Source organism: Jaculus jaculus, chromosome 14, assembly GCF_020740685.1.
Source record: "Jaculus jaculus isolate mJacJac1 chromosome 14, mJacJac1.mat.Y.cur, whole genome shotgun sequence".
Lineage (NCBI taxonomy): Eukaryota > Metazoa > Chordata > Mammalia > Rodentia > Dipodidae > Jaculus > Jaculus jaculus.
Window position 1 is genome coordinate 1,938,599 of NC_059115.1, and position 27,684 is coordinate 1,966,282.

A 27,684-nucleotide genomic window follows, 5' to 3' on the forward strand; every position below is an offset into this window, starting at 1 on the left:
GGGGTCAAAGAGGACAATAGGATAGAAATGGGACCAAATTACAGTATGTTCATATGTTAAAACTCAATAAAAGGGGCTGGAGAGGTGGCTTAGCTGTTAAGGTGCTTGCCTGCAAAGCCAAAGGACCCAGGTTCGATTCCCCAAGACCCACATAAGCCAGATGCGCAAGGTACAGGGGCTGAAGACCCTGGCATGCCTGTTCTCTTTATATGTATGCTTCTCTCTCCTCCCTCTCTCTCTCTAACAAATAAAGTAATAAATAAATAAGACTTAAAAAACTCAATGACAATGTTTCTTGTAAAATGAAACAGAAGGAAAATGAATTTGCTCAGACGCCAAGGTTGTCCTTACCACTCAGGCCCTCGCCTGGGGCTGCAGCTAGGGCCACGGGTTCAAGTCAGGCAGCTGGGGTAGACTAAATGCCCAGTGACCAAGGACCTGTGATTGTTAAGCAGCTGGGATAGATTAAATGCCCAGTAAACAAGGACCTGTGATTGTTTGAGTCCCAGAAATTATGGGGACTTCCCCTTGGGGTCTGGGAAAAGAGCTCATGAGACCACCTCACCTATGGAGAAGGGTATAAAGGCGTCATTCTTCTTCAGGCCTCCACTGGAATCCAGGAAGTGATCTGGATTGAAGGTGTCTGGTTTCTCAAAGTACCGCGGGTCGTGGAGAGCTGAGGTCAGGATGGGATATACTTCCGTGTTCTGAGGAGACGTTACAAGATGTTATCAGTCCCTGGTGCCTAGATGCAGATAGACAGACAGACAGATGATAGATAGATAGATAGATAGATAGACAGACAGATAGATAGATAGATGATAGGTAGGTAGATAGTTAGCTAGATAGATGATAGATAAATAGATTAATAGAGATAGAAACATAGATGATAGATAAATGGATGATAGATTAATAGATAGAGAATTGGAGGTAGATATATAGAAGGATAGATAATAGATGAATAGATAGATAATTAGAGATAGATAGATGATAGATAAATAGATTGATAGAGATAGAAACAGATGATAGATGGATAGATAATTGGAGGTAGATAGAAGGCTGGATGATAGATAAATAGATAGATAATTAGAGATAGATTAATGATAGATAAATAGATTGATAAGTAGATAGATGATAGATAAATAGATTGATAGAGATAGAAAGAAACATGATAGATACATGGATGAAAAATAAATAGATAATTGGAGGTACATAGATAGAAGGATGGATGATAAATAAATAGGTAATTAGAGATAGGTAGATGATAGATAAATAGATAGATAGATAGATAGATAGATAGATAGATAGATAGATAGACAGACAGACAAGACAGACAGATAGATAACAGATACAACAGACCAAAAACAAAGGGACTCTCTTGAGAAGCCACCAACAGGCTGACATTGGAGGTCAAGAATATGGAGGATGCTCATGCAAGAGACGCAGGAACCAGGCTGACCTCACCTTGGGGAGGAGGTACCCTCGGAACAGCGTGTCTTTGGTGACCTTGTGTGGCACACCGATGGGGATGAGGTCTGAAAATCTCTGAATCTCATGGATGACTGCCTCGGTGTACGGCATTTTGGTACGGTCGTCCAGGGCCGGGACACGGTGTGAGCCGATCACCTGCTCGATCTCCTCATGGACTTTCTCTGTACAGGACAGGAGACAATGAACCCCACTTCACAGAGGCAGCGTGGGGGCTCTGCTGTAAGCCAGTGACTCAGGGGGAACCTACAGTGAGGCAAGTCTCTTGAGAAACCTGCACCCACTCTTGGACCCTCACCTGTCCTTCTCTTTCCTTTCTTTTTTGAGGTAGGGTCTCACTCTGGCCCAGGCTGACCTGGAATTCACTATGTAGTCTCAGGGTGGCCTCGAACTCACAGCGATCCTCCTACCTCTGCCTCCTGAGTGACTGCTGAGATTAAAGGTGTGAGCCACCCATGCCCGCCTGTCCTTTTCTTAATCATGTCTCTTATTTCCCATGCTTAAACTACATTAAAACTTTTTCTTCATAAACTCCAACCTTGCTTCTTTTTTTTTTTCAAGGTAGGGTCTCACTCTGGCTCAGGCTGACCTGGAATTCACTATGTAGTCTCAGGGTGGCCTCGAACTCACGGTAATCCTCCTACCTCTGCCTCCCGAGTGCTGGGATTAAAGGCGTGCGCCACCACGCCCGGCCAACCTTGCTTCTTTTAAAAATATTTATGAACAGTTTTCACATGAAAATTTTTAAAAAAGAAAACAATATTTATCTATGCTGGGCATGGTGGTAGAGGATGGATGAAGGGATGGATGTGTGGGTGGATGTGTGGATGGATGGATAGATGTGTGGGTGGATGATGATGGATGTGTGGGTGGATGATGGATGGATGTGTGGGTGGATGATGGATGGTTGTGTGGGTGGATGATGGATAGATGTGTGGGTGAATGTGTGGATGATGGATGGATGTGTGGATGGATGATGGATGGATGTGTGGGTGGGTGCATGGATACTGTGGGTAGCGGATGGATGAAAATGGATGAAGGGATGGATGCTAGAAAACAATGGGAGGATAGGCCAATAGGGTCTTCACCCACCAACAAGACTGGCTGAGTTTGGAGCTTGACCAACACCTCCAGAGCTCCTGTCAAGAGGCCAGTGTTGCCTCTCTCATCCACACCGGACCCTTCGCCCCACCTCTGCACCCCAGAAGAGCCTCCCAGTGGGCTGTCCCCGGCCTACCCGCCACGTGGGGGTACTTGAGCATGAGCAGGAAGCCGTAGCGGAGGGTGGTGCTGCTGGTCTCTGTGCCCGCAAAGAACAGCGAGAGCAAGGAGATGATGAGGTTCTGCTGGTGGAACTCCGTGTGCTGGTTGGACTTCTCCTGGTGCCCGGCGCGGGGGAGGCAGGGGAGAGGACAGGGTCAGAAGAGGCCAAAGCCTTAGTACAAGAAGTCATACGCGTCTCTCTGGGCACCGTCCCTCTCTTTCTGGGTCTCACACCTCTGGCCCATTTAGTGCTTCTCCATCCTCATCTTGACCAACTTCATTAATCTCTCTATCCGCCTCTCTTGTCCTCTTTCTTCTCTCTTCAGCTCACTCCTTTTCGTTGTTTTTTTTTTTAAATTTTTAAATTTTTATTAACATTTTCCATGATTATAAAAAAATATCCCATGGTAATTCCCTCCCTCCCCCCTGACTCTTTTTTTTTTTTTTTTTTTTTTTTTTTGTTTTTCAAAGGTAGTGTCTCACTCTAGCCTAGGCTGACCTGGAATTCACTATGTAGTCTCAGGGTGGCCTCGAACTCATGGTGATCCTCCTACCTCTGCCTCCCGAATGGGGTGCTGGGATTAAAGGGGTGCGCCACCACGCCCAGCTTTGGTTTTTGTTTTTGGGATAGGGTCTCACTCTAGCCCAGGCTGACCAGGAATTCACTATAGAGCCCTAGGGCGGCCCTGGAATCACAGCGATCCTCCTACCTCTGCCTCCCGAGTGCTGGGATTAAAGGCGTGCGCCACCACGCCCAGTTCCATCTCTCTCTTGCCCTTGGTATGTTTCTTGCTTTTTGGCTCCCAGGCTCTTTCTGCCTCTGTGGGTCTTTCCTGCCTTTTTATTTTCCTCCTTTTTCCCACCTTCTCTGTTTCTTTGTTCTCCCTTTCTCTTCCCTTCCACCTCATCCTCTGGCTCCTTCAGCATCTCCTCTCCTCTCTCCTCCTTCATCCTCGGTCCCTCCCCATGTTTCCCCATTTCCTAACCGCCCCATTCCTCACTGCCACCCCTCCCCTAACTCATCCGTGAAGATCTTACTTTCTCCATGCGCAGTAGGTAGGCATCAATGAAGTCCCTTGGAGCACTGGGGTCCAAGGTTGCCCGGTGGGTCTCCACGTTTTGGCCAATGAAGGAGATGACTTCCTGTAGGTTTTTGGCGATTTGCCGGTGGGTGCCGGGAAAGTACTTCAGGAACTCCGAGAAGAGCTCGTATACCTGCAAGAAAGAAGGACCCAGGAGGTCGCTTGGGACCGTCAGGTCTCGGGAAGTGGGCAAGTGCTCCTGGGTCTCCTCTCTCTCTCTCCTCACACATACATATGCATGCTTTTGAAGCCAAGGGTGACCTTGAACTTCTGATCCTCTTCCCTCTACCTCCCAAGTGCTGGAATTACAGGCATGTGCCACCATGCCCACTGAGGACTGAACCCAGGACTTCAAACACGCTCGGGAAACACTCTACACTTGAACGATATCCCTGGCACTCAGACCCTCATGCTCATTCTCTCTTGTGTAATGTCTGTATATAAGTTTCTGCATCCTTTTTTTTCTTAAATATTTTATTTTTATTTATTTGACATAGAAAGAGGAGGAGACACAGAGAGAGAGAGAGAGAAAATGGGCACACCAGGGCCTCCAGCCACTGCAAATGAACTCCAGACGCATGTGCCCCCTTGTACATCTGGCTTACGTGGGTCCTGGGGAATCGAACCTGGGCCCTTTGGCTTTCCAGGCAAACGTCTTAATGGCTAAGCCATCTCTCCAGCCCCTGGCTCCTGCTGCCTTCCACCCCTGTTCACTATCCCTCCCTCCAGGGCTCAGCCTCCCCGTCTCTCCGTGTTGTCTCCACCCTTCTTCTAACCCTAAGCACACTCCCTTCTGCACCCACAGAAGCAGCTCGTCTTTCCCCCCGACGTTCCTCTCATGCCTCCCCCTGACCTGGCTGGAGAAAGAGCTGATGAGTGAGAAAGACTGGTAGAACATGTCCAGCAGCCGCAGGAATTGGCGGTCTTTGTAGTTGAAGCGCTCCCCAAAGACGATGGAGCAGATGATGTTGGCCGTGATGCACTGGAAAAGGAAGGTGGGGTCCAGGAGGGCTCCTGGGAAAAGGGGGAAGAGGAAGAGGAGGGACATGAGACATGGAATCAAGAATCGTGGGAGGGCTGGAGAGACGGCTTAGCGGTTAAGCGCTTGCCTGCGAAGCCTAAGGACCCCGGTTCGAGGCTCGGTTCCCCAGGTCCCACGTTAGCCAGATGCACAACAGGGCACATGCATCTGGAGTTCGTTTGCAGTGGCTGGAGGCCCTGGCACACCCATTCTCTCTCTCTCTTTCTCTTTCTCTCTCCTGTCTCTCTTTCCCTCTTTCTCTGTCAAATATATAAATAATAAAATATTTTTTAAAAATCTAGGGAGGGCTGGATAGATGGCTTGGTGGTTAAGGCACTTGCCTGCAAAGACTTTGATTCCCCAGGACCCACGTAAGCCAGATGCACAAGGTGGCACATGCGTCTGGAGTTCTTAGGCAGTGGCTGGAGGCCCTGTTGTGCCCATTCCTTCCCTCAAGTAATGAAGTAAATAAATAAAATATTAAAAAAGAAATAAAAAAGAACGTAAGGAACATAGCTATGTGTGACTGTCCCCCACCACTCATTAATCAAAAACAGGGTTATCAGTTTACACTGCCCAGCACATGTTATGTGCCTGACCCTATATTTAGCACGTCACATATTATTTTATCCAATTTTTCCACAAGGTGTAAGGAAACTGTGATTCAGTTATTATACCACCGCTCCTATTTTTGAGATGGGTAGACAAAGATGTCAGCTAACATCACTACTCATGACTGGGGCTGGGATTCAGATTCTAGGGAGCTGAGAGGCAGAGTGTGTGTGGCCATCTCTCCCTCAAGGCCCCTCTGTGGCTCGGGGCTAATAGAGGCAAGCCCCAGGGGTGAGAATGGCCCTGCACAGTGTTCAGTGGATGGCTTGTGTAAACTTAAAAGCCCTGTTCACTCCATCCCTCTCTGTCTCCTTAGACAGTCTCCTGCTGCCTAAAGCTCTCTGGTCTTCTAGATTCTTCTCTCACTTGTTCCTTGAAGCCTGTGAGTACAAGGCTCAATCCTGTCCCTGTGGGGTGGAGGTGTGTCACTGGGGGTGAGTCTTGCATCCAGCCCTATGATGTGCTGGCAGCTAGCTTGAGCTCTGGCCACGCTGCCTGTGTGCTGGGCACGTGTGAGGGACTGAGCCGGCATCCTCCACTGCGCTGAAGCTCTCCCTGGAATCCGTGAGCCTGAAATAAAGCCTTTCCTCCCATCAGCTGCTTCTGGACAGGTATTTGTCCCGGTGACGAGATGGTCACCGCAACAGAGGACAATTCGCACTTGTCAATCCTCCCCATCCACCATGCCAGGCTAGCTGTCCCCTGGACGCTGGTGCATCTCTGTTCTCGGCCTCCCCCTCACCCGTGGGCATGGCTGGCATTATAAACACTAGCTCTACAGTGTCCAGCTTTTGACATGGGTGCTGGGGTTCTAAGCTCAGTTGCTCATATTGCATGGCAATCTCCTTATCCATTGAGCCATCTCCTCAGCCCCATACGTTTTTCTTTGAGACAAGACCTCATGATATAACCTAGGCTGGCCTTAAACTCAAGATCTTCCAGCCTCAGTCTACTGAGTGCTGTATTAGTAGGTGTACCACCATGCCGGATCGACACATATACTTATTTTAAAAAATATTTTATACATTTATTTGAGATAGAGAGAGAGAGAAAATGGGCACACCATGGCTGCTAGCCACTGAAAATGAACTCCAGACGCATGCGCCACCTTGTGCATTTGGCTTACATGGCTCCTGGAGAATCACCGCAGTCCTTTGGATTTGCAGGCAAGTGCTTTAACTATGAAGCCATCTCTCCAGCCTTTTTTAAAATTTATTTATTTGCAAGCACAGAGTGAGGGAGAGAGAGAATAGATAGACCAGAGCCCCTTACCAATGCAAACAAACTCCAGGTTTGAGCCATTTTATGCATCTAGCTTTAGGTGGGTACTGAGGAATTGAACCCATGAGCTGTAGGGTTTGCAAGCAAGTGTCTTTAACCACTGAGCTATCTCTCCATCCTGACACATATGCTTATTATGCAAATTAATTTTCCATAACACAAGAAGCCAGCATGCTAATGACTCAGTCTATGTCACGCTCGTCACTCATCCTGCGTCACGCTCGTCACTTGGCCTGCGTCACGCGCGTCACTCGGCCTGCGTCACGCTCGTCACTCATCCTGCGTCACGCTCGTCACTCAGTCTCTGTTCTGAATTTTTCAGCCTGATAAACCTCACATGTGTTGCCCTGGCTCTGTGAATCTTTCCTTATCTGTGACCATCTCTCTTCCCTATTTCCTCCCCCATCCTGTCTCTAATTTCCTCTCTCTCTCTCTCTTTCCCTGGACCTTGGTCTGACTCTGTCTCTATCCCTCCTTCTGTATCCTATAGACTTCCTTGTCTTTATTTTTTTAATATTTTTTCTTTATTTGCAAGCAGAGAGAAAGATAGAAAGGACACGCTGCCAGGGCCTCTTTCCAGGGCACACAAACTCCAGATGTGCAAGCCACTTTGTGTTTATGGCTTCATGTGATGTTGCAGTCTGGTTCACATTGCTGCTAGAAATCACCCAAGGAAGAGCAGCTTGTGGGGAAAAGAGGTTTATTTTGGCTTACAGGCTTGATGGGGAAGCTCCACGATGGCAGGAAAAACAACAGCATGAGCAGAGGGTGGACATCACCCCCTGGCCAACATAAGGTGGACCATAGCAACAGGAGAGTGTGTCAAAACACTGGCATGGGGAAACTGGCTGTAACACCCATAAGCCTGCCCCAACAATACACTCCCTCCAGGAGGTGTTAATTCCCAAATATCCATCAGCTGGGAACCTAGCATGCAGAACACCTATATTTATGGGAGACACCTGAATCAAACACCATTCTGCCCCTGGCCCCTATAAACTGATAACCACACATGATGTAAAATGCACTGTATTCATCTAACTTTAAAATTCCCTGTAGTTTTTTTTATCAATTCCAATGATGCTCATACATCCCCATAGTCCAAGATTTTTAAACTGAGCCATAATACCAAAAAATAACCTCAAAAAACCCATAATGGCACATTAGACATAACAAAGAAATATTCAACCAATACGAGATTTGAAACAACCAGGGCAAAAATCAAACTCTGTAGCTTCAAGTCCAACAAGTCTAGTTCACCTAGGGGCAGGATTATGCTCCCCTGAATTAACAAATTGGCACCCTACCTGGTATTGTGGAGTATAAGAAATGCAGGAAAGAGAGGGTCATTGAGTTTGCAATGCGGTTTTGTGTTTTGGAAATGGCCATGGGCAGTGTGAAGCGGGTTTGCTGGTTGCCTGCATGGAGACCCCATGGGGCCATGAGGATGAACTGTGGCTTGCAGTGGAGACCCAGTGGAGCTGCCAGGACTACGAGATGGCTGCTAAGGAAAGCTGCTGGCCCGATGAAGGTTTCCAGGACTGTGAATGGCCTAGCTGGAGGGGAGGAATTGGAACTCCAGAGAGTTGTTGCTGGTTATTGGACTTATTATTGGACTTGGAGACTTGTCGCTGGCTTGAGTTGTTAGACTTGGAGCGACAGTTTGACGTTTGCCCTGGTTGTTTTAAATCTTGTACCGGTTGAATGTTGGGCCCTGAAAGGCCCAAGCGTGAGACCTAGTGGAACTTCCTGAGCCTAGCTAAAGTTCGGCAACCTGTCTCTGGCCAGCTAGGACTTAGCAAGGCGCTTAATGGCTTCTGGCCTGCCACTTCCATGTGGCAATTGTAATTACCATTTCAATAGGTACAGTTTACTATTGGCCCTTACCTCTTCCCCCATCCTAAAATCCCCGCCTTCGTCCCCAACATGATATAGGCAACTGCTCAGAGCAATAAAGCTAGTTGTTTCTGTGAGCTCCTGCATGGAAAAGACTCCCGACTCTGTGTGGTTTTTCTCCCGTGGCCAGGAGAGGTCTGGGTCATCCGGTGCTCATCATCCCCTCAACCCCTAGGGAGGAACCAGCCGGCCTGGTCCTTCCCTCGGCACTACCTGCCCCCGACGGCGGGGTCCAGCAGTTGAATGTTTCTTTGCTATTCCCAATGCCATCTTCTGTAGCATGAATGTTTATTCTGTGCCATTATGGGGTTTTTTTGGGGGGTGGTGGTGATTTTTTGGTATTATGGCTCATTTCAAAGACCTTGGACTATGGGACGTATGAACACCATTGGAATTGATAAAAACTATGGGGACTTTTAAAGCATTGTATTTTACATCATGTATGGTTATCAGTTTATGGGATCCACAGGTGGATGTGCTGGGTTGATTCAGGTGTCCCCCATAAACTTAGGTGTTCTGAATGCTAGATCCCCAGCTGTTGGAGATTTGGGCATTAAAGCCTCCTGGAGGGAGTGTATTGTTGGGACGGGCTTGTGGGTGTTAGAGCCAGTTTCCCCTTGCCAGTGTTTGGCACACTCTCCTGTTGCTATGGTCCACCTTATGTTGGTCAGAGGGTGATGTCCACCCTCTGTTCATGCTGTTGTTTTTCCTGCCATCATGGAGCTTCCCCCTCGAGCCTGTAAGCCAAAATGCACCTCTTTTTTTCCATAAGCTGCTCTTGGTTGGGTGATTTCTACCAGCAATGCGGACCTGACTGCAACATGTAGGTACTGGACAATTGAACCCGGACCGTCAGGCTTTGCAAGCCAACGTCTGTAACCACTGAGCCCTCCCTCCAGCGGCAACCTTGTCGTTTCTCTTTGGCTGCGCACTCCACGTCCCCCCCCCACAGCCCGCCCCCAGGAGCTCACCCTTGAATTTCCGCAGCTCCTCCACCAGGCACTGGGCCTCCTCCTGAATCCGCTCCTCTATGCTGCGTTTGCCCATCCCAAGGTCCCTCATGGTGGCCAAAGAAAACCGTCGAAGGGCCTTCCAGCGCTCCCCATTGGCAAAGACCACACCTGGGGGCGTAGGGGAGGCACGGGTTACAGGGGAAATTCACAGAGACCTCTCCGACTCACTTTCCTCCGCGCGCCTCCCCCACCCCACCTCTGGCCACTCACTCACCATAATCCTGGAAGACTGGCTTGACCACAGCAATTGTCCCCCGGCCCGAGAAAGCTTCAGCTTGGTCCACCAGAGCCTCCCGAATGGCCTCTGTCCCCCACAGCATGACCACGGGCCTGGGTCCCAGGTACACAGTGAACACATCCCCGTATTTTTCTTGGATCTGCCAAACACAAACACCGGGGGTCGCTGTTAGTCAACGCGCACTTTGTTGTTAAAATGTGGAAACGGGGACTGGAGAGATCATTCATCAGTTAAAGGAGCTGGCTTGCAAAGCCCGAGAGCCCAGGTTCAAGCCCCCAGTGCCCACTTAAATGCAGAGACACAAAAGTGGCACATGCGTCAAGTTCACGTGCGCGGGGCGGGAGGTCCTGGTGCGCCCATCCCCCTCCGCCCCACCGCGTGCAAATCAATAAATAATGTTTTCTTAAATGTTGGGCTGGAGAGATCGCTCAGTGGTTAAGGCATAAATACCCGTGTTTGATTCCCCAGTACCCACAGAGAGCCAGATGCACAGGGTGGAGAACGTATATCTGGAGTTCATTTGCAGTGGTTAGAGGCCGTGGCACACCCATTCTCTTTGTCACCCTCTCTCTTCCCTCTCTGCTTGCAAATAAATAAATAAATAAATAAATAAATAAATAAATAAATAAATAAATAAATAAATAATTTTTTAAATGTAGAAACACTTAGATTATTGGCCTCGGACCACCCTTCCCCCTCCTGAGGGCCCAGCGACTCTGCTGATTGTCTAGGAGTCCTAAACTGTACATACAGCAAGGCTAGGCAAGAAGGCTGTTGGCAAATGCCTGTAATCCCAGTCTTTGGGAGGTAGAGGCAGAAAGATCCGAAGTCACCCTTGGCTACATGAGTTTGAGACTAGCCAGGGTACTCAAAAAAAAAAAATTTTTTTTTTTTCCCTTCTGTCTGTCCAGATTTCTCAGTCAAGAATCCTCTTGCCTGTGACCTAACTTGAACTTGGCTTTTTCTTTAAAAAAAAAATTTTTTTTTTAATTGAGCTGGGTGTGGTGGCACACGCCTTTAATCCCAGCACTCGGGAGGCAGAGGTAGGAGGATTGCTGTGAGTTCGAGGCCACCCTGAGACTCCATAGTGAATTCCAGGTCAGCCTGGACTAGGGTGAGACCTTACCTCGAAAAACCAAAAAAAAAAAAAAAAAATTAAGTTATGTGCAAGCAGAGAGAGAGAGAGAGGAAGAAAGAGGGAGAGAGAGAGAGAGAGAGAAAGGAAGAGAGAGGAGAGTGCATGGTTGCACAAGGGCCAAGTGCCATGCAAACAAATTCCAGAATTCCAGATGCATGTGCCACGTTGTACATCTGGCATTATGTGGGTACTGGGGAATCAAACCTAGGCGATCAGGCTTTGAAAGCAAGTGCCTTTAACTGCTGAGCCATCTCCCCAGCCCGTACTTGGCTTTTGCCTACTGAAAATGTTTAGAGACCCACCCTGACCAGCCCACTGGGCTCTGCAGGAAGGGGAAGCGCTGGTCACGAAATGTGAATTACAACAGCGCCACCCTGTGGTAGTGACCGCGAGTTACAGCCGCCCCTCCAGAACACCTGCCGGGAGCTCAGCCCAGATTCTAACCCCCCCACCCCAGAATACAGATCCTTCTATGAGATGTTCTGTTTGCAGAAAACCCACATACATGTTCTTGTATACTTAAATCCTCTCTTTATGAGAGAGAGAGAGATTGAGACCACGCATGGGAGAGAATCGGCGCACCGGGGCCTCCAGCCACTACACCCGCACTGCAGACGCCTGTACCAGGTAGTGCGCAGGTGCAACCTTGTGCATCTACCTCACCTCGTGCGTCTGGCTTACGTGGGACCTGCTAAGCCAACTCTCGAGTCCAAATCCTCTCTTTTTGACAAGAATATTTATTTATTTATATTTGCAAGTAGAAAGAGAGAGAGAGAGAAAGACAGTATGGGCATGCTAGGGCCTCTTGCCATTGCAAACAAACTTCAGGTGCATGCGCCTCTTTGTGCATCTGGCTTTACATGGGTACTGGGGAACTGAACCCAGGCCAACAGGCTTTGTAAGCAAGAGCCTTTAACTGCTGAGCCATCTCTCCAGCCCCCATTTAAATCACCTTTATTTTTATTTAGGGCTGGAGAGATGGCTTAGTGGTTAAACGCTTGCCTGTGAAGCCTAAGGTCCACGGTTTGAGGCTCGATTCCCCAGGACCCATGTAAGCCAGATGCACAAGGAAGCGCACACATCTGGAGTTCATTTGTAGTGGCTGGAAGCCCTAGCGCCCATTCTCTCTCTCTCCCTCTTTCTCTGTCTGTCGCTCTCAAATAAATAAAAATAAACAAACAAAAAAAAGAAATATTTTATTTATTTATTTGTTTGAGAGAGAGTAAGAGGGAAAGAGAGAGAAAGAATGGGCATCCAGGGCCTCCAGCTGCTGCAAACCAACTCCAGATGCATGCACCACCTGTGCATCTGGTTTACCTGGGCACTGGAGCATTGAACCTGGGTCCTTAGGCTTTGTAGGCAAGTGCCTTAACCATTAAGCCATCTCTTCAGCCCAATTAAAAATTTTAAAAAGCATACATATACCAAACATATCAACCAGAACATTCATAGAATCCCTCAATAAAATATTCATTGAAGTGCTTCTTGGCCTTTTGGCTAAGATTAAATACAGTATCTGTTCTTATCAGATTAATAAAATATTTATCAGCATACAATAAACAAACAGCAGATTCATACAATCAATTATTATGCAGCAATAAGAAAGAACAAAAGAAGCTGGACAGATGGCTCAGCAGTTAAGGTGCTTGCTTGCAGAGCCTAACAATCGGAGTTCGATTCTCAAGTACCCACATAAACCCAGACGCAAAGAGTGCTGCATGCATCTGGAGTTTGGTTTGCAATGGTTGGAAACACTGGTGTACCAATTCTTTCTCTCTCTTTCTCTCTGTCTCTCTCTTTCCCAGGCATGGTAGCACATGCCTTTAATCCCAGCATTCAGGAGGCAGAGGTAGGAGGATCCCTGTGAGTTCGAGGCCAGCCTGAGACTACAGAGTGAATTCCAGGTCAGCCTGGACTTTTGAGAGACCCCTTGAAAAACCAAATAAATAAATAAATCGAAGAAAGAAAGAAAAACACGGGTGGCCAGACATGTTACACATGTGTCATCCAGCACTCAGGAGGCTGTGACAGGAGGTTCATGAATTTGAGGCCAACCTGTGAGACCCTGTCTCAAAAAAAAACCAAAACAAAACAAAATACAAATAAAACTGATCTGAGGAGGGGAATCTATCATTACACACCAAGGGATGACAAATCCACAATTCCAGAGTGTGGTCTCCACGGCCCTGGAGAAGGACAGAGGGACGGGGAGTTCTGGTCAGCTCGGTCACTGGGAGATGGAATCAGAATGCTGAAGGAGCAGCAATGAAACCTGCCTTCCTGCGTGTGAGCCAGCTGTCCGGAGCTGGCAAATGCCGTGCAGGTGTGGGCTGGGGGAGAGAATGTTTATTCCTGATAGACACTGCCTACCTGCCTCTCGGGCTGCCCTCCCCTCCCTCCCCTTCATCTTGGCAGAGACTCTGGCTGATCCTCGCTCTCTGATAGGTAGAGGTCTGATGCCCCTGTCCCGGTTCCCTGCTAGGAAGGGCAGTCACCCCAAGGACTGGCAGAGTGAAATTCGACACCCGCAGCTCACTCAGCCCTTCAGTTCGTCCTTCCCAGAGATGTGGTGCCCTCACACAATCCCAGCTGAGCCAGGACGCCTCTCACGGTAGGATCGCCACCCGTCACATTTCAGCATCTCGCTCTTTACTCGCCAAACTTCCCACCCTGTCCCAAATCTTGGAAGGCGTCCTGCTCAGTGATCCCCAAGTGTAAGAGAAAGGGCCAGCCCTAAAATATTTTTAAAGGGGAGGGGAGCTGGGGAGATGGCTCATCCGTTAAAGGTACTTGCTTGCAAAGCCTAAAAGCCTGGGTTTGAGTCCCAAATACCTATAAAAAGCCAGATGCACAAATTGGCACATGCATCTGGAGTTCATTTACAGTGGCAAGAGGCCCCGATGCACCCATTTCTCTCCCTCCCTCTCTCTCTCTCTCACTCTCTCTCTCGTTCTCCTCTCTCTCTCCTTACAAATAAAAAATGTTTTCAACAAATTGAGGGGACTAGCCCCCACTAAAGCGCTGTCCACCCTATCTCACCTTCATGAAGGAATTGAGGAGGCCTTTTCTGTCCATCTGTAGGAGGTTCCCCAAGAAAGGCAGGGGACGGGGGCCTGGTGGGAGACGACCACGGGCCTTTGGATGACCCCTGACCAGCAGAAGCAAGAAGCCAGCAAGAAGAGCAAGGAAGAGGAGGACGCTGAACTCCATGGTCCCGGTCTGACCACCATCCACTCCACCACCACCTCAAGCTGGACCTTTTATCCCGAGGCTGCCTCTCCACCCAGTTATGCAACCTCACCCGATCCCCGCCGCCCTCCCCCATCACTGCCCAGGAGACTGAAGTTGGAAGAGAGGTACTGGGCACCCATACTTCCTGCTTGGGCAGCTTGATAACTTGCTCACTATTCCTTTTCCTACCCCCACCCTAGATGTTGGCAGGGATACCTTTGAAACGGATTTCAAAAGTACAAAAGGGTGGCCGATGCGTCTTGATTTCTGTGGGTGTGCACATACCGTCTGTCGTTTGTTTGTGCTGGCCGGGGACTGTGCTGAGCGTCCATGCTTTCCATACCTGAGGGGACATTTATTGTGTGAATATGCAAGTGTGTATTTCTTTGTGTGTGAGTATGTCTGCATAGTCATGAATATGTATATGAATATGTAGGAGTATGCTTGTATGTATATAAATATATAGATTTTTTTATTTGTTTATTTTTTATTTATTTATTTCAGAGTGACAGACAGAGAGAGAGGGAGAGAGAATGGGCACACTAGGGCCTCCAGCCACTGCAAACGAACTCCAGATGTGTGCGCCACCTGTTCATCTGGCTAACGTGGGTCCTGGGGAATCGAGCTTCGAACCAGGGTCCTTAACCTTCAAAGGCAAGCGCTTAACCACTAAGCCATCTCTCCAGGCCCTTTTAACTTTTTTATTGACAATCTCCGTACATACAGACAATATACCATGATCATAATCTCCTCCTACAACCCTCATTTAACCTCCCCACACAAACACACACCATATTTCCCCTCCACCAAATCCCTTCTTCTTTCCAACTTGTTTCTCCTCCTTTTTTTAAAAGGTGGATCTTTTTCCAAATGCTCTTATAAATTTTTTAATTTTCATTTATTTATTTATTTATTTGAGAGTTACAGACAAACAGAAAGAGAAAGAGGCAGAGAGAGAGAAAAAGAGAATGGGCGCACCAGGATCTCCAGCCACTGCGAACGAACTCCAGACGTGTGCGCCCCCTTGTACATCTGGCTAACGTGGGTCCTGGGGAACCGAGCCTCGAACCGGGGTCTTTAGGCTTCACAGGCAAGTGCTTAACCGCTAAGCCATCTCTCCAGCCCTCTCCTTTTTTTTTTTTTTAATTTTTATTTATTTATTTGAGAGCGACAGACACAGAGAGAAAGACAGATAGAGGAAGAGAGAGAATATGGGTGTGCCAGGGCTTCCAGCCTCTGCAAACGAACTCCAGACGCGTGCGCCCCCTTGTGCATCTGGCTAATGTGGGACCTGGGGAACTGAGCCTCGAATCGGGGTTCTTAGGCTTCATAGGCAAGCGCTTAACCACTAAGCCATCTCTCCAGCCCTCTCCTTTTTTTTTTTTTTTTTTTTGAGGTAGGGTCTCTCTCTAGCCCAGGTTGACCTGGAATTCATGATGTAGTCTCAGGGTAGTCTTGAACTCATGGTAATCTTGCTACTTTTTGCCTCCCAAATTGTTAGGATTAAAGTTGTGCACCCTTATGCCTGGCCCTTGGTCTCCCCTATTTTGATGTCATCATTTTCCCCTCCCAATATTCAGGTCTTTTGTAGGTAGCATCAGGCACTGTGAGGTCATGAATGCCACAGTTGCTTCGTGTCTGGAAAACAGTATTGCAAAGCAGTCCTCCCCTTCCTTTGGCTCCTGAATTCTTTCAGCCACCTCTTCTGCGATGGTCCTTGGGTCTTGGAGTGTGTGAGGGAAGTGTCTCACTCAGTGCTGAGCACATCACTGTCCCCTCTATAGCTTGCTACTTTCTGTGTGTGCCACTTTGCATGTCTGGCTTTACATGGCTCCTGGGGAATCAAGCCTGCGTCATTCAGCTTTGTAAGCAAGAGTCTTTAACCACTGAGCTATCTCCCCAACCCTTAAATTTCAACTGAAGTTTCAGAGAGAACACTCAAATGATAGTCTTGTGCCCTTGGGCCCTTCCAAGATAACTAAATAAATAAATTCATTCCATTCCAATAGTCACAAAGTCTTAGATCACTCTAGCCCAACTCCAAAGTCCAAAGTCTCCTCTTAATGGGATATGGGTGAGAATCTAGGCTTGATTCATCCAGAGGTAAATTCCCTGTGGCTGTGAGCCACTGAGGTCAAAATAGTTCATCCATTTTCAAAAGAAAATAGCCTCCGCCTTATCCAGAGTTTACTTTCTGAAGTTTTAGTTGTCTGTGGCAAAAATAAAGACATATTAAATAGAGGCAGGAGAGATGGCTCAGTGGTTAAAAGCATTTGCTTGCAAAGCCTGATAGTCGGGGTTCAGTCCCCTAGTACCCACCAAAGCCAAATGTACAAAGTGGTGCATGTGTCTGGAGTTCATTTGCAGTGGCAAGAGGACCTGGTACATCCATACTCTCTCTTGCTCACTCTCTCAAATAAATAAGTAAATAACTTTAAAAATTAAATGAAGAGGGCTGGAGAGATGGCTTAGCAGTTAAGCGCGCTTGCCTGTGAAGCCTAAGGACCCTGGTTTGAGACTCTATTCCCCAGGATCCACGTTAGCCCAATGCACAAGGGGGCACATGCGTCTGGAGTTTGTTTGCAGTGGCTGGAGGCCCTGGTGCGCCCATTCTCTCTCTCTCTCTCTCTTTCTCTGCCTCTTTCTCTCTCTGTTGCTCTCAAATAAATAGATAAAAATAAACAAAAAAATTTTAAAAAATTAAATGAAGAGATAGCTCAGTGGTTAAGGCACTTGCCCTCAAAGCCTGATCCAGGTTTGGTTCCCCAGTACCTATGCAAAGCCAGATGCGCAAAGTGGTGCATGCATTTGGAGTTCATTTGCAGCAGCTAAAAGCCCTGGTGTGCTCATTCTTTCTCTCTCTCTTTTTTTCTCTCTTTCTCCTTGCAAAAGTATCTACTATGCTCACCAAACTATGCAGTGAGCACTTCTCTTAATGTTCATACCCATATATATTAATGCTACTCTCACTTTTGGTTAGAGAAGTTTCTCTTTTCAGATGACCTTGGGAAGACTCAGAAGGCACCATGGTGCTGAGAAGAAGTGACAGAGGAGTGCTCAGCACTGCAATATTTCTACCACCCCTTCCATTGCTCAGGGTCCATTGCAGAAGAGGTGGCTGAAAGAACGTAAGAGCCAAAGGAAGGGTAGGACTCCTTACAACGTGCTCCTCCAGACACAAAATGGCCTGGATATCCATGACCTCACAGTGCCTGACACTACCTACACAAGACCATCATAATAGGAGGAAAAGATCAAGACATCAAAACAAAAGAGAGACTGATTGAGAAGGGGAGCAGATATGATGGAGAGTGGAGTTTCAAAGGGGAAATTGGGGGGAGGGAGGGAATTACCATGGGATATTGTTTCCAATTATGGAAGTTGTTAATAAAAAAACCCAAAATTTAAGAAAATTAAAAAACGTTAAATTGGCCAGGTGTAGTGGTGTATGCCTTTAATCCCGGAGGCAGAGGTGGGAGGATTACTGTGAGTTTGAGGTCATCCTGAGGCTACGTAGTGAATTCCAGGTCAGCCTGGGCCAGAGTGAGACCTTACCTAGAAAATAATAAATAAATGAGGTTGGAAATTCTCAATTGAATAAGGAAGGGATGGGAAAATCGGACACTGAGGTGCTAAGACCTGTGGTAAGAAAGTATCTTGGGGCACCCAGGAGCCACCGCAGAGGAAGCAGAACCGTGAATACTGGACTCACTGCTAGCCCACAGCCGGCTCCAAGGAGGTGGTGACAGATCCCGTGGCCAAACAAAACCCAGCAAATCAGAAACCCGGAAAGCCACAGAAAACACTAAATCAAACTGCTAACGGGCCCACTGTGGCTCAGGGAACATCGGGGAAGAGGAGGCGGAAAGATTGTAAGAACCACGGGGTGGGTGGGAGTGTCCCATCCCACGGCACGGTTATCCCACCAAGAGGGAAGCCTTCATGACCCCACAGTGAATGTACCAACAACCTCACGGAGGAGGACCCTCCGGGAAAGGGGCGTGGGGGTGAGGGCATCACGACTTTAACCTTCTATAAAATGAGAAGGGAAATAAAGAGTCTTGGGGCAGCGGACAGCTGCCTCAAACAAAACAAGGTATAAAGTGAGAATGGATCCCAAAAGTTCTTCTCGTACCTCTATATGTGTGTGCTGTGGCACACACGCCCCTTCACTCACACACCTGACATGTGCACACGCCACCACCACCAACAAAAAGATGGATCTCATCGGTGAAACTCCCAGGAAGGAAAACAATCGTGTTATTTTGTACGTGTGTGTGTGTGTGTGTGTGTGTGTGCGTGTGCACGCGCACCTGGGCCTCTTACTGCTATAAAAAAAAACAAACAAACCACCACACACTTGACCTACATTTTGCTTCCAGCTTACATGGGTTGCCTTGGGAATTGAACCTGAGCCATCAGGTTTCATAAACAAGTACCTTTGACCAGTGAGCCACCTCCCCAGACCCTTCCTGTTTTTGCCACTTCGTGTGTGGACCCTTCCCCTAGCCCACGAGCTTCCAGATTCTTCCAGCTCTGTCTCCCACTGCCTTAGGCAACTTAGGATCTCCGACTCATGCACTACTTTTTTAAAAAAGTGATTTAATTACTGTTTATTTGCAAGCAGACAGAGAGAGAGGGAGAGAGAGAGAGAGAGGTCCTCTTGCCGCTGTAAACTGAACTACAGATGCATGTGCCCCTTTGTGCATCTGGCTTTACATGGGTAATAGGGAATCAAACCCAGGCTGTCAGGCTTTGCATGCGCCTTTAATTGCTGAGCCGTCTTTCCATTGGCACTCCCGCCACACTTGAGAAGCTAAAAAGAGACATCAAGGCAGTGACCTTGGGATGACTTAGAAGACATGGTGCTAGAAAGAAGTGAAAGGAGTGCTCAGTACTGCAATATCTCTATCACAACTTCCAAGGCTCAAGGTCTATTGGGGAAGAGGTGGTGGAAAGGATCTAAGAGCCAAAGGAACCGGGTAGGACTCCTTACAACGTGCTCCTCCAGGCACAAAATGGCCTGGACATCCATGACCTCACAGTGCCTGACACTACCTATTCAAGACCATAATAGGAGGAAAAGATGATGACATCAAAATAAAAGAGAGACTGATTGAGAGGGGGAGGGGATATGATGGAGAATGGAGTTTCAAAGGGGAAAGTGAGGGGCAGGAGGGTATTATAATGGGATGGCTTTTATTATCATGAAAGTTGTTAATAAAAAAATTTTGAAAAGAGAAAAGAGACATCAATCTCCAGTCATAATGACTTTCCCAAAGTTCTTTCAACAAAAGAACTTTCAACTATAGAGGATCTGAAACCATCCATATCCTCTGCCTCTGATATTGTGGTAGTTGAATGTGTGTCCTCCAGACTCAGATTTATTTTATTTTATTTTATTTATTTGAGAGAGAAACAGAGAGAAAAAAAGGCAGAGAAAAAGAGAGAGACACAGAGAGAGAATAGGTGTGCCAGGGCCTCCAGCCACTGCAAACAAACTCCAGATGCGTGCTCCACCTCGTGCATCTGGCCTATGTGGTTACTGGGAATCGAACCTGGGTCTTTAGGCTTCATAGGCAAACACTATAACCATATAACCACTAAGCAATCTCTCCAGCCACCCCCTTTTTTAAATCAGATTTTAAGAAATATTTTAATTTTATTTATTTATTGGACAGAGAAAGAAGAGAGAGAGAGAGAATGGGCGCGCCAGGGCCTCCAGCCAGTACAAAACTCCAGACGCGTGTGCCTCCTTGTGCAGCTGGCTAATGCGGGTCCTGGGGAATCGAACTTGGGTCCTTTGGCTTTGCGGGCAAACACCTTAACTGCTAAGCCATCCCTCCAGCCCTAATCAGATGTTTTGTTAAAGCTTGTACCTTTTGGGTTTCCAGGCACGTGGCTGGAGGAGGTGTCACTGGGGGCGCTGTGGGGCCCCTGCTGCTTGCTTCCCATGTGTACTTGTTGCTTCTGGTGTGTTCCTGGCTGATGATGGTCCCTCTGCCCCGATGGATGAAAGCGGCTTTACCCACCACTGATGGAACTTCTCCTGGATCTGTAGCCTTGCAACAAACCCCTCCCTCCCCTGAACTGTGTTTGGTTTGGATGTTCCTCCCAGCAACGTGGAGCTGACTACAACAGAAAGCAAAACATCAACACTGGGCTGGAGGGATGGCTTAGCAGTTAAGGCCCATGCCTGCAAAGCCTAAGGACCCAAAGTTCAACTCCCCAGGACCCACGTAAGCCAGATGCACAAGGGGATGCACGCGTCTGGAGTTTGTTTGCAGTGGCTGGAGGCTCTGGTGTGGCCATTCGCTCTCTCTCCTTCTCTCTGTCTCTAATAAATGAATAAAGAAGAATTTCAAAAGTATTTAAAAAAAATCATCAACCTCACCGTGGCCCAGGAGCAAGTCAATATCAGCCTGATAGCACATCGTAATTCCTTATTTTTTTTTTCTTTATTTTTCTTTCTTTTCTTTTTTTTGGGGGGGGGGTTTCGAGTAGGGTCTCACTGTGGCCCAGGTTGACCTGGAATTCACTGTGTAGTCTCAGGGAGGCCTCGAACGCATTATGATCCTCCTACCTCTGCCTCCTGAGTGCTGGGATTAAAGGTGTGCACCACCACACCTGGCAATTTTTCTTTGCTTCACCTGTATGTATAGTGTGGGGTGTGCATGCGTGTACACGTGCCGGTATACATGCGTGTGGGTGCACATGCTTATGGAGGACAAATGGTGTCTTCCTTGATCACGCTCTACTTTACTTACTGAGGCAGGATCTCATGGGCAAACCCAAAGCTCACCAATCCAAAGGCCTCCATGCCCACCTGGCGTCTACCTGGGTCTCTGGGCATCCAAACTTCGCTCCTCACACTTGAGCAGCGAGCATTTCATTCACTGAGCCATTTCCCCTCTCCTTTTGTGGCTTTTTGAGACATAGTCTCACTATGTAGTCAGGGCTGGCCTCGAACTCCCGATCCTCCTGCCTCCACTTCCCAGGCACCGATTACAGGTATGCACCACCACGCCTGGTTGGTATCTTGGCTCTTGCTATGTAGTCCAGTGCAGTTGAGATTATAGGGTTGGGCCACCAAATCTGACTATTTTTTTTTACACATGTGCATTTTTGCAATGATGCCATATCTTAGTTGGAACTCTTAAGTTTTCTTCGGAAATCTTTAGTTTATATTGCTTTTTTTTTTTCAAGGCAAGGTCTCACTAAAGCCCAAGCTATCCTAGAATTCACTCTGTAGCTGCAGGCTGGCTTCCAACTCACTTCAGTCCTCCTACCTCTGCTTCCCAAGAGCTGGAATTAAAGGTCTGAGTCACCACACCTGGCTGGTTTATATTTAGAACATGAACCAGACAGTTGAAAGACTCCTATTGACTAATGCTGCTCTCACTTCTGGCTAAAGAAGCTTCTTCTTACAGATGGCAGTGACCACTGGGAAGACCCTAGAATCAATCAGGGGACAAGGGCTGAGTGAATTGCTGTGCACAATATATCTCACGTCTTCCAACCTGGCAGCAAGGGGCTAGAATAATGATCCAAGTTCAGTGACAGGTCACCGGCCCAACAGGAGCAAAGTCCCAGTGTCAACAAAGTCTAGGGTGGCACCTCGCCAAGGTCAGAAAAGTACAGATTCCACCCCTAAGGACCATGTTCGTCAGCTTCTCCAACTAGGTCACAGGTGTATAGCTCAGCTGTCACAGTCTGGGTCCCGGTCCCGCAAGCATGTGTCTAGCATTGGAAGGAGGCGGTTGCCTCCTCTTCCTCACTCCATCCCACTCCCTGTTAGTAGGGAAGTCTCTTTTTAAAAGTGAGGTCCTATGTATATGCTATGCTTATCAAACTGCCCAGTAAGCACTTCTGTAAATATTCCTACCCTTATATTAATGCTACTCTCACTTTGGATGGAGAACCTTCTCTTTTCAGATGGCAGTGACCTTGGGACGACTCAGAAGGTATCATGGTGCTGGAAAGAAGTGACTGGAGTACTGAGTAACATCTCGATCACACCTTCCAAGGCTCAGGGTCTAATGCGGAAGAGGTGGCGGAAAGAATGTAAGAGCCAAAGGAAGGGTAGGACCCCTTACAACGTGCTCCTTTCAGACATAAAATGGCCTGGATATCCATGACCTCACAGTTCCAGACACTACCTACACAAGACCATCATAAGAGGAGGAAAAGATGATGACATCAAAATAAAAGAGAGACTGATTGAAATGGGGAGGGGGTATGATGGAGAGTGGAGTTTCAAAGGGATAAGTGGGGAGAGGGAGGGTATCACCATGGGGTATTTTTTTTTTATAATCGTGGAAGTTGTTAATAAAATGTTTTTTTTTTAAAAAGTGAGGTCCTCAGCAGTTAATGCGCTTACGTGCAAAGCTTAATGTTGCAGTCCGGTTCACATTGCTGGAAGAAATCACCGAACCAAGAGCAGCTTGTCGGTGGGGGGGGAGGTTTATTTTGGCTAACAGATTTGAGGGGAAGCTCCATGATGACAGGGGGAAATGATGGCATGAGCAGACAGCGGACATCACCTCCTGGCCAACATCAGGTGGACAATAGCAACAGGTGAGTGTGCCAAGCACCGGCAAGGGGACGCTGGCTATAACACCCATAAGGCTGCCCCCAACATTACACTGTCTCCAAGAGGCATTAATTCCCAAATCTCCATCAGCAGGGAACCTAGCATTCAAAACACCTGTTTATGGGAGACACCTGAATCAAACCTCCACACCTAGCGACCCAATTTCAATTCCTCAGTACCCACGTAAAGCCAGATGCACAAAGTGGCACATGCATCTGGAGTTCATTTGCAGCAGCTAGAGGCCCTGGATTTTCTGTCTTCTGTCTCCCTCCCTCTCTCTTTCCCTCTGCTTGCAAATAAATAAAAATATTTTTTAAAAAGAGAGAGAAGTCCAGCCAGGCATGGTGGTGCACGCCTTTAATCCCAGCACTCAGGAGGCAAAGGTAGGAGGATTGCTGTGAGTTTGAGGCTAGCCTGGGACTACAGAGTGAGATCCTACCATGGAAAAAAACCAGAAATAAATAAATGAAAATAAAAGAGAGTCCAGAGGCTGGACAGATGGGTAAGTGATTAAGGGCACTTGCTTGCAAAGCCTGACAGCCCCAGTTCTATTCCCCCATTCCGGTGTAAAGCCAGATACACAAAATGGCGCATGCATATGGAATTTGTTTGGAGTGGTAAGAGGCTCTGGCACACCTATGACCCCCCCCTTGCAAACAAATAAAACATTTTTTTTTCCAAGATATTGTCTCACTCTAGCTCAGGCTGACCTGGAATTCACTATGTAGTCTCAGGGTAGCCTCAAACTCATGGCGACCCTCCTACCTCTGCCTCCCGAGTGCTGGGATTAAAGGCATGAGCCACCACGCCCGGCATAAATAAAACATGTTTAAAGAGGGCATAGAGAGATGGCTTAGAGGTTAAGGCAATTGCCTGCAAAGCCTAAGGACCCAGGTTCAACTCTCCAGATCCCATGTAAGCAAGGTCGCACATGCACACAAGATGGTGTACATGTCTGGAATTCATGCGCAGTGGCTGGAGGCCCTGGTCTACCAATTCTCTTTCTCTCTCATTCTTTCTTTCTCTCTCAACTAAATCCATTGCTGAGCATGGTATCCCATGCCTATAATTCAAGCACCAGGGAGGCTGAGATAGGATATCAAACCTGCCATGTTTGACTTAGCAAGACCCTATGTCACAAGTGGAGTTTTGACAATTAATCTTCATTGCCAGATAGACTGGGCTTAGCATCACCATGGAAACTTCTCTGTATGTGTTCATGAGAGTGGAAAGTTTCTGGTTTTGTTTTTTATTTAAGAGGCAGAAAGAGAGACAGAGAGAGAGAGAGAGAGGGAATGGGTGCGTGCGCCCGGCCTTCAGCTGCTACGAACAAACCCCAGCCACGTGCGCCCCCTTGTGCGCTTGTGTCGCTGTGCCGAGTCTGGCTATGTGGGACCTGGAGATTCGAACTTGAGTTCTTCAGCTTCGCAGGCAAGCGCCTCAACAGCCAAACCATCTCTCTAGCCCGAGAGTGGAACGTTTAACTGAGATACACAGATCCACTCTGAAGGTGGGGGGGCACCACCCCAAGGGCTGGGGTCCTGGGCCGAGTGCGACGGAGACCCCAGGCTGAGCACCAGCATGCACCTCTCTCCTGCTTCCTGGCTGCGGAGCCGAAGTGACCAGCTGCCTCACAACTCTGCTGCCTCCCCTGCCCTGCCACGATGGACCGCGCCCCCAAACTGCGAGCCCAAATAAACTCCTCCTTCTTCTCGCTGCCCTGGTCAGCTGTCTCATCACAGCAACGAGCAAAGGAGCGGGCGCAGGGTCCCTGTGCTCCGACCCTCCCCCGCGTTCCCGGGGCTCTGCTGACAGGCCTCGCTTCCACATCTCACAGTGTGCTTGCCTTCGTGCTTTTTATTTTAATTTCTAGCAACGTCACTGGGCTACAAACACACTGCGTGCATTCAAAGCAAGTGATTCGGAAAGGCTGACGCGCCCCAGGCCCTGCGCCCCGCGCGGACGGTGGCCGCCCTCGCTCCCTCCCTCTCCAAGGCTCCCCGGCGAGCCTTTCCCCCCGCAGCCTGATCCGCTGTGAGCCTCGGGCTCCTTCTCTGGAACTGCACGCAGCTCGGGTCAGATCCCGAGTCCCGGCGCGGAATGAATGAACGCAGACGGTGGAGACCGCGCTCTCTCCGGCTCCAGCTCCGCGCCATCCTCACCACGTGCGCAATGACCTCCGCGAGGACGAGGACGCGCGCGCAGTGTGCGGCCAGGCCGCGGGGACGGTGCTCGGCTGAGCCCCGAAGCTAAGCAGGCTTGGGCTTGGTCAGTATCTGGATGGGAGGTGTCATTGGCGACACTTGTTCCCAGGGGAGAGACGAACACACGTTTTCACCCCAGCGAGGGCACAGGAAACAGACCTAAGAACCATCGCACCAAAACCGGTCTGGGCGAAGCAGTCGGTCTCTTGGGGTCCCTTGCAGAGCAGGGTGGGGGTTGTTGACAGGAGTGGGGGTGACTCGAAGGCGGCTGCGTCACGGAAAAGCCCCCTCCAGCCTAGGCACGCTCATGGAAGCTGCGTCTCTGGAGCTCACTGCGCAGCCTGCAGACAGCTAAGCTGCCCCGAGATCTCTCCCCCAAGCAGATGTTTCTGTTAGGGAAGGATCCGGCAACTTTTTCCCCAGGTTTGCTGACCTCCAGACTCCCTCCTCCCTTCGAGAAAGAATGTATGATTTTGGAGGGTTCTGCTGTAAAGAGAAGGATTGAGGAATCATTCAGGGAGGCTTACATCTGGGTCCTCTATTCTGTTCCACTGATCTACATGTCTGTTTTTGTGCCAGTACCACGCTGTTTTTATTACTATGGCACTGTAGTATAGGTTAAAATCAGGTATGGTGATACCACCAGCCTTATTTTTTGTTGCTCAGTATTATTTTAGATATTCGAGGTTTTAAGGCTTTGGTTCCCTTTGAACTTGAGTCACTTGTTTTCTACTTTTTCTTGCTATTACATTTTTAAAAATGTATTTTTTATTATTTGCAAACAGGGAGAGAGCAAGAGACAGAGAGAGAGAGAGAGAGAGAGAGAGAGAGAGAGAGAGAGAAAGTAAGTATGGTTATTCCAGGAACTGTTGCCACTGCAAACAAACTACAGATGCTCCAAACACATCACCTCGTGCATCTGACTTTACGTGGGTGCTGGGGAATTGAACCCAGGCCATCAAGCTTTGCAAGCAACACCTTTAACTACTGAGCCTTCTCACCAGCCCCTTGTCCTTCCTTTTTGTTTTGGTTTTTTGTTGTTTTTTTTTTTTTTTTTTTAAATAAGGTCTCATGCATGCAGCCCAGACCAACTTCAAACTTCCTGTATGGTTAAGGCTAACTTTGAACTCCTGATACTAGCCCCTCCACCTCTGGAGTACTGGGATGACACGCATCTGCCACCTGGCCCACCTGTTTCTAAATACTGAAAAGTTGTGCAGCTCCAGACTGGCCTCAAACTCACAGCAATCCTCCTTACTTCTGCCTCACAGGGCTGGGACTAAAGGTATACACCACCACAGGTCTGCACCTCAGCGAGGGCACAGAAAACAGACCCAAGCCGGGCGTGGTGGCGCACGCCTTTAATCCCAGCACTCGGGAGGCAGAGGTAGGAGGATCGCCGTGAGTTCAAGGCCACCCTGAGACTACAGAGTTAATTCCAGGTCAGCCTGGACCAGAGTGAGACCCTACCTCGAAAAACCAAAAAAAAAAAAAAAAAAAAAAGAAAAAAGAAAAAAAAAGAAAACAGACCCAAAAACCATTGCAACAAAACCAGTTTGGGTGAGCCAGTGAGTTTCTTCGGGTTACTTACAGAACAAGGTGAGGGTTGCTCACCTGAAAGAGAGTTCATCAGATAAGTTATCTGCAGATATTTTGTTCAGTTCAATGGTATCCCATGTTTTTACAATTTCATCTATGCATGTAGTGTATTTTGATCATATTGACCCCTGTGACCCTCTCTTACCCCTCCCCTGCTCCCATTAAACCGTTTCTTATTCCCAACTAGACCCTTTCATTCTTTCATGCATGTGTGTGTGAGAGAGAGAGACAGAGGGGGAGAGAGAGAGAGACTTATTTAAAATCAGGGTTGTTTGCGTAAGTATGGTTGGCGAATTATCTACAGTTTACCCGTGGCAATCCCACTGAAGAACATCACCACCCCTGGCAGCCGTCAGCTGAAACTAGCCACCCTGGAAAGTTGGCTTCGTGTGACCCGCCTCCTCCCCCACCCACGGCAGAATGTTGATGGACCCAGTTCGGCGTTTCTGTTTCCTTACTCATGTCTTGTATTGACCTCCTTCTTTCTCTAAGTTGGCTTCCTGTGCTCTCCTCCAGGAGTCTCTTTTCTTCTTTGATTCCTCTGATTTCTTTGAGTATAGATGTAATCAAGTTTTTTGAAATCTTTGTCAGGCATTTCATCTAAAATGGTCTCACTACGGGGTGGAGCTCATTTCTAATGGATTTATAAGAAAGAGGCGGGGGGGGGGGGTTGGGGGGGGGAGAGAATGGGCGCGCCAGGGCTTCTAGCCGCTGCAAACAAAACTCCAGACGCGTGCGCCCCCTTGTGCACCTGGCTAACGTGGGTCCTGGGGAATCAAGCCTCGAACCGGGGTCCTCAGACTTCATAGGCAAGCGCTTAACTTCTAAACCATCTCTCCAGCCCAGCTTTATAATTTTTTGTTTGTTTTTTTTTGTTGTTGTTGTTGTTTTTTGTTTTTCGAGGTAGGGTCTCACTCTGGTCCAGGTTGACCTGGAATTCACTATGGAGTCTCAGGGTGGCCTTGAACTCATGGCGATCCTCCTACCTCTGCTTCCCAAGTGCTGGGATTAAAGGCGTGCGACAC

General features: G+C 48.2%; 1 protein-coding gene and 1 pseudogene across 1 annotated transcript in view; one reads left to right on the forward strand and one right to left on the reverse strand.

The window, feature by feature from the left end:
• The window catches only part of LOC101615594 (cytochrome P450 2B1), a 22,183-nt gene extending 7,906 nt beyond the window's left edge, over nt 1–14,277 (reverse strand). The window contains exons 1-8 of the mRNA XM_045133903.1: nt 14,072–14,277; nt 9,871–10,033; nt 9,615–9,764; nt 4,687–4,847; nt 3,790–3,966; nt 2,726–2,867; nt 1,465–1,652; nt 566–707 (exon numbers count right to left, since the gene is read on the reverse strand). Of these exons, the coding sequence (XP_044989838.1) occupies nt 566–707; nt 1,465–1,652; nt 2,726–2,867; nt 3,790–3,966; nt 4,687–4,847; nt 9,615–9,764; nt 9,871–10,033; nt 14,072–14,242 (1,294 nt within the window). The 5' untranslated portion in view covers nt 14,243–14,277. The remainder of the gene's footprint in view (nt 1–565; nt 708–1,464; nt 1,653–2,725; nt 2,868–3,789; nt 3,967–4,686; nt 4,848–9,614; nt 9,765–9,870; nt 10,034–14,071) is intronic.
• On the forward strand, nt 12,510–12,617 carry LOC123454999 (annotated as a pseudogene).
• Nucleotides 14,278–27,684: the final 13,407 nt, after the last annotated feature.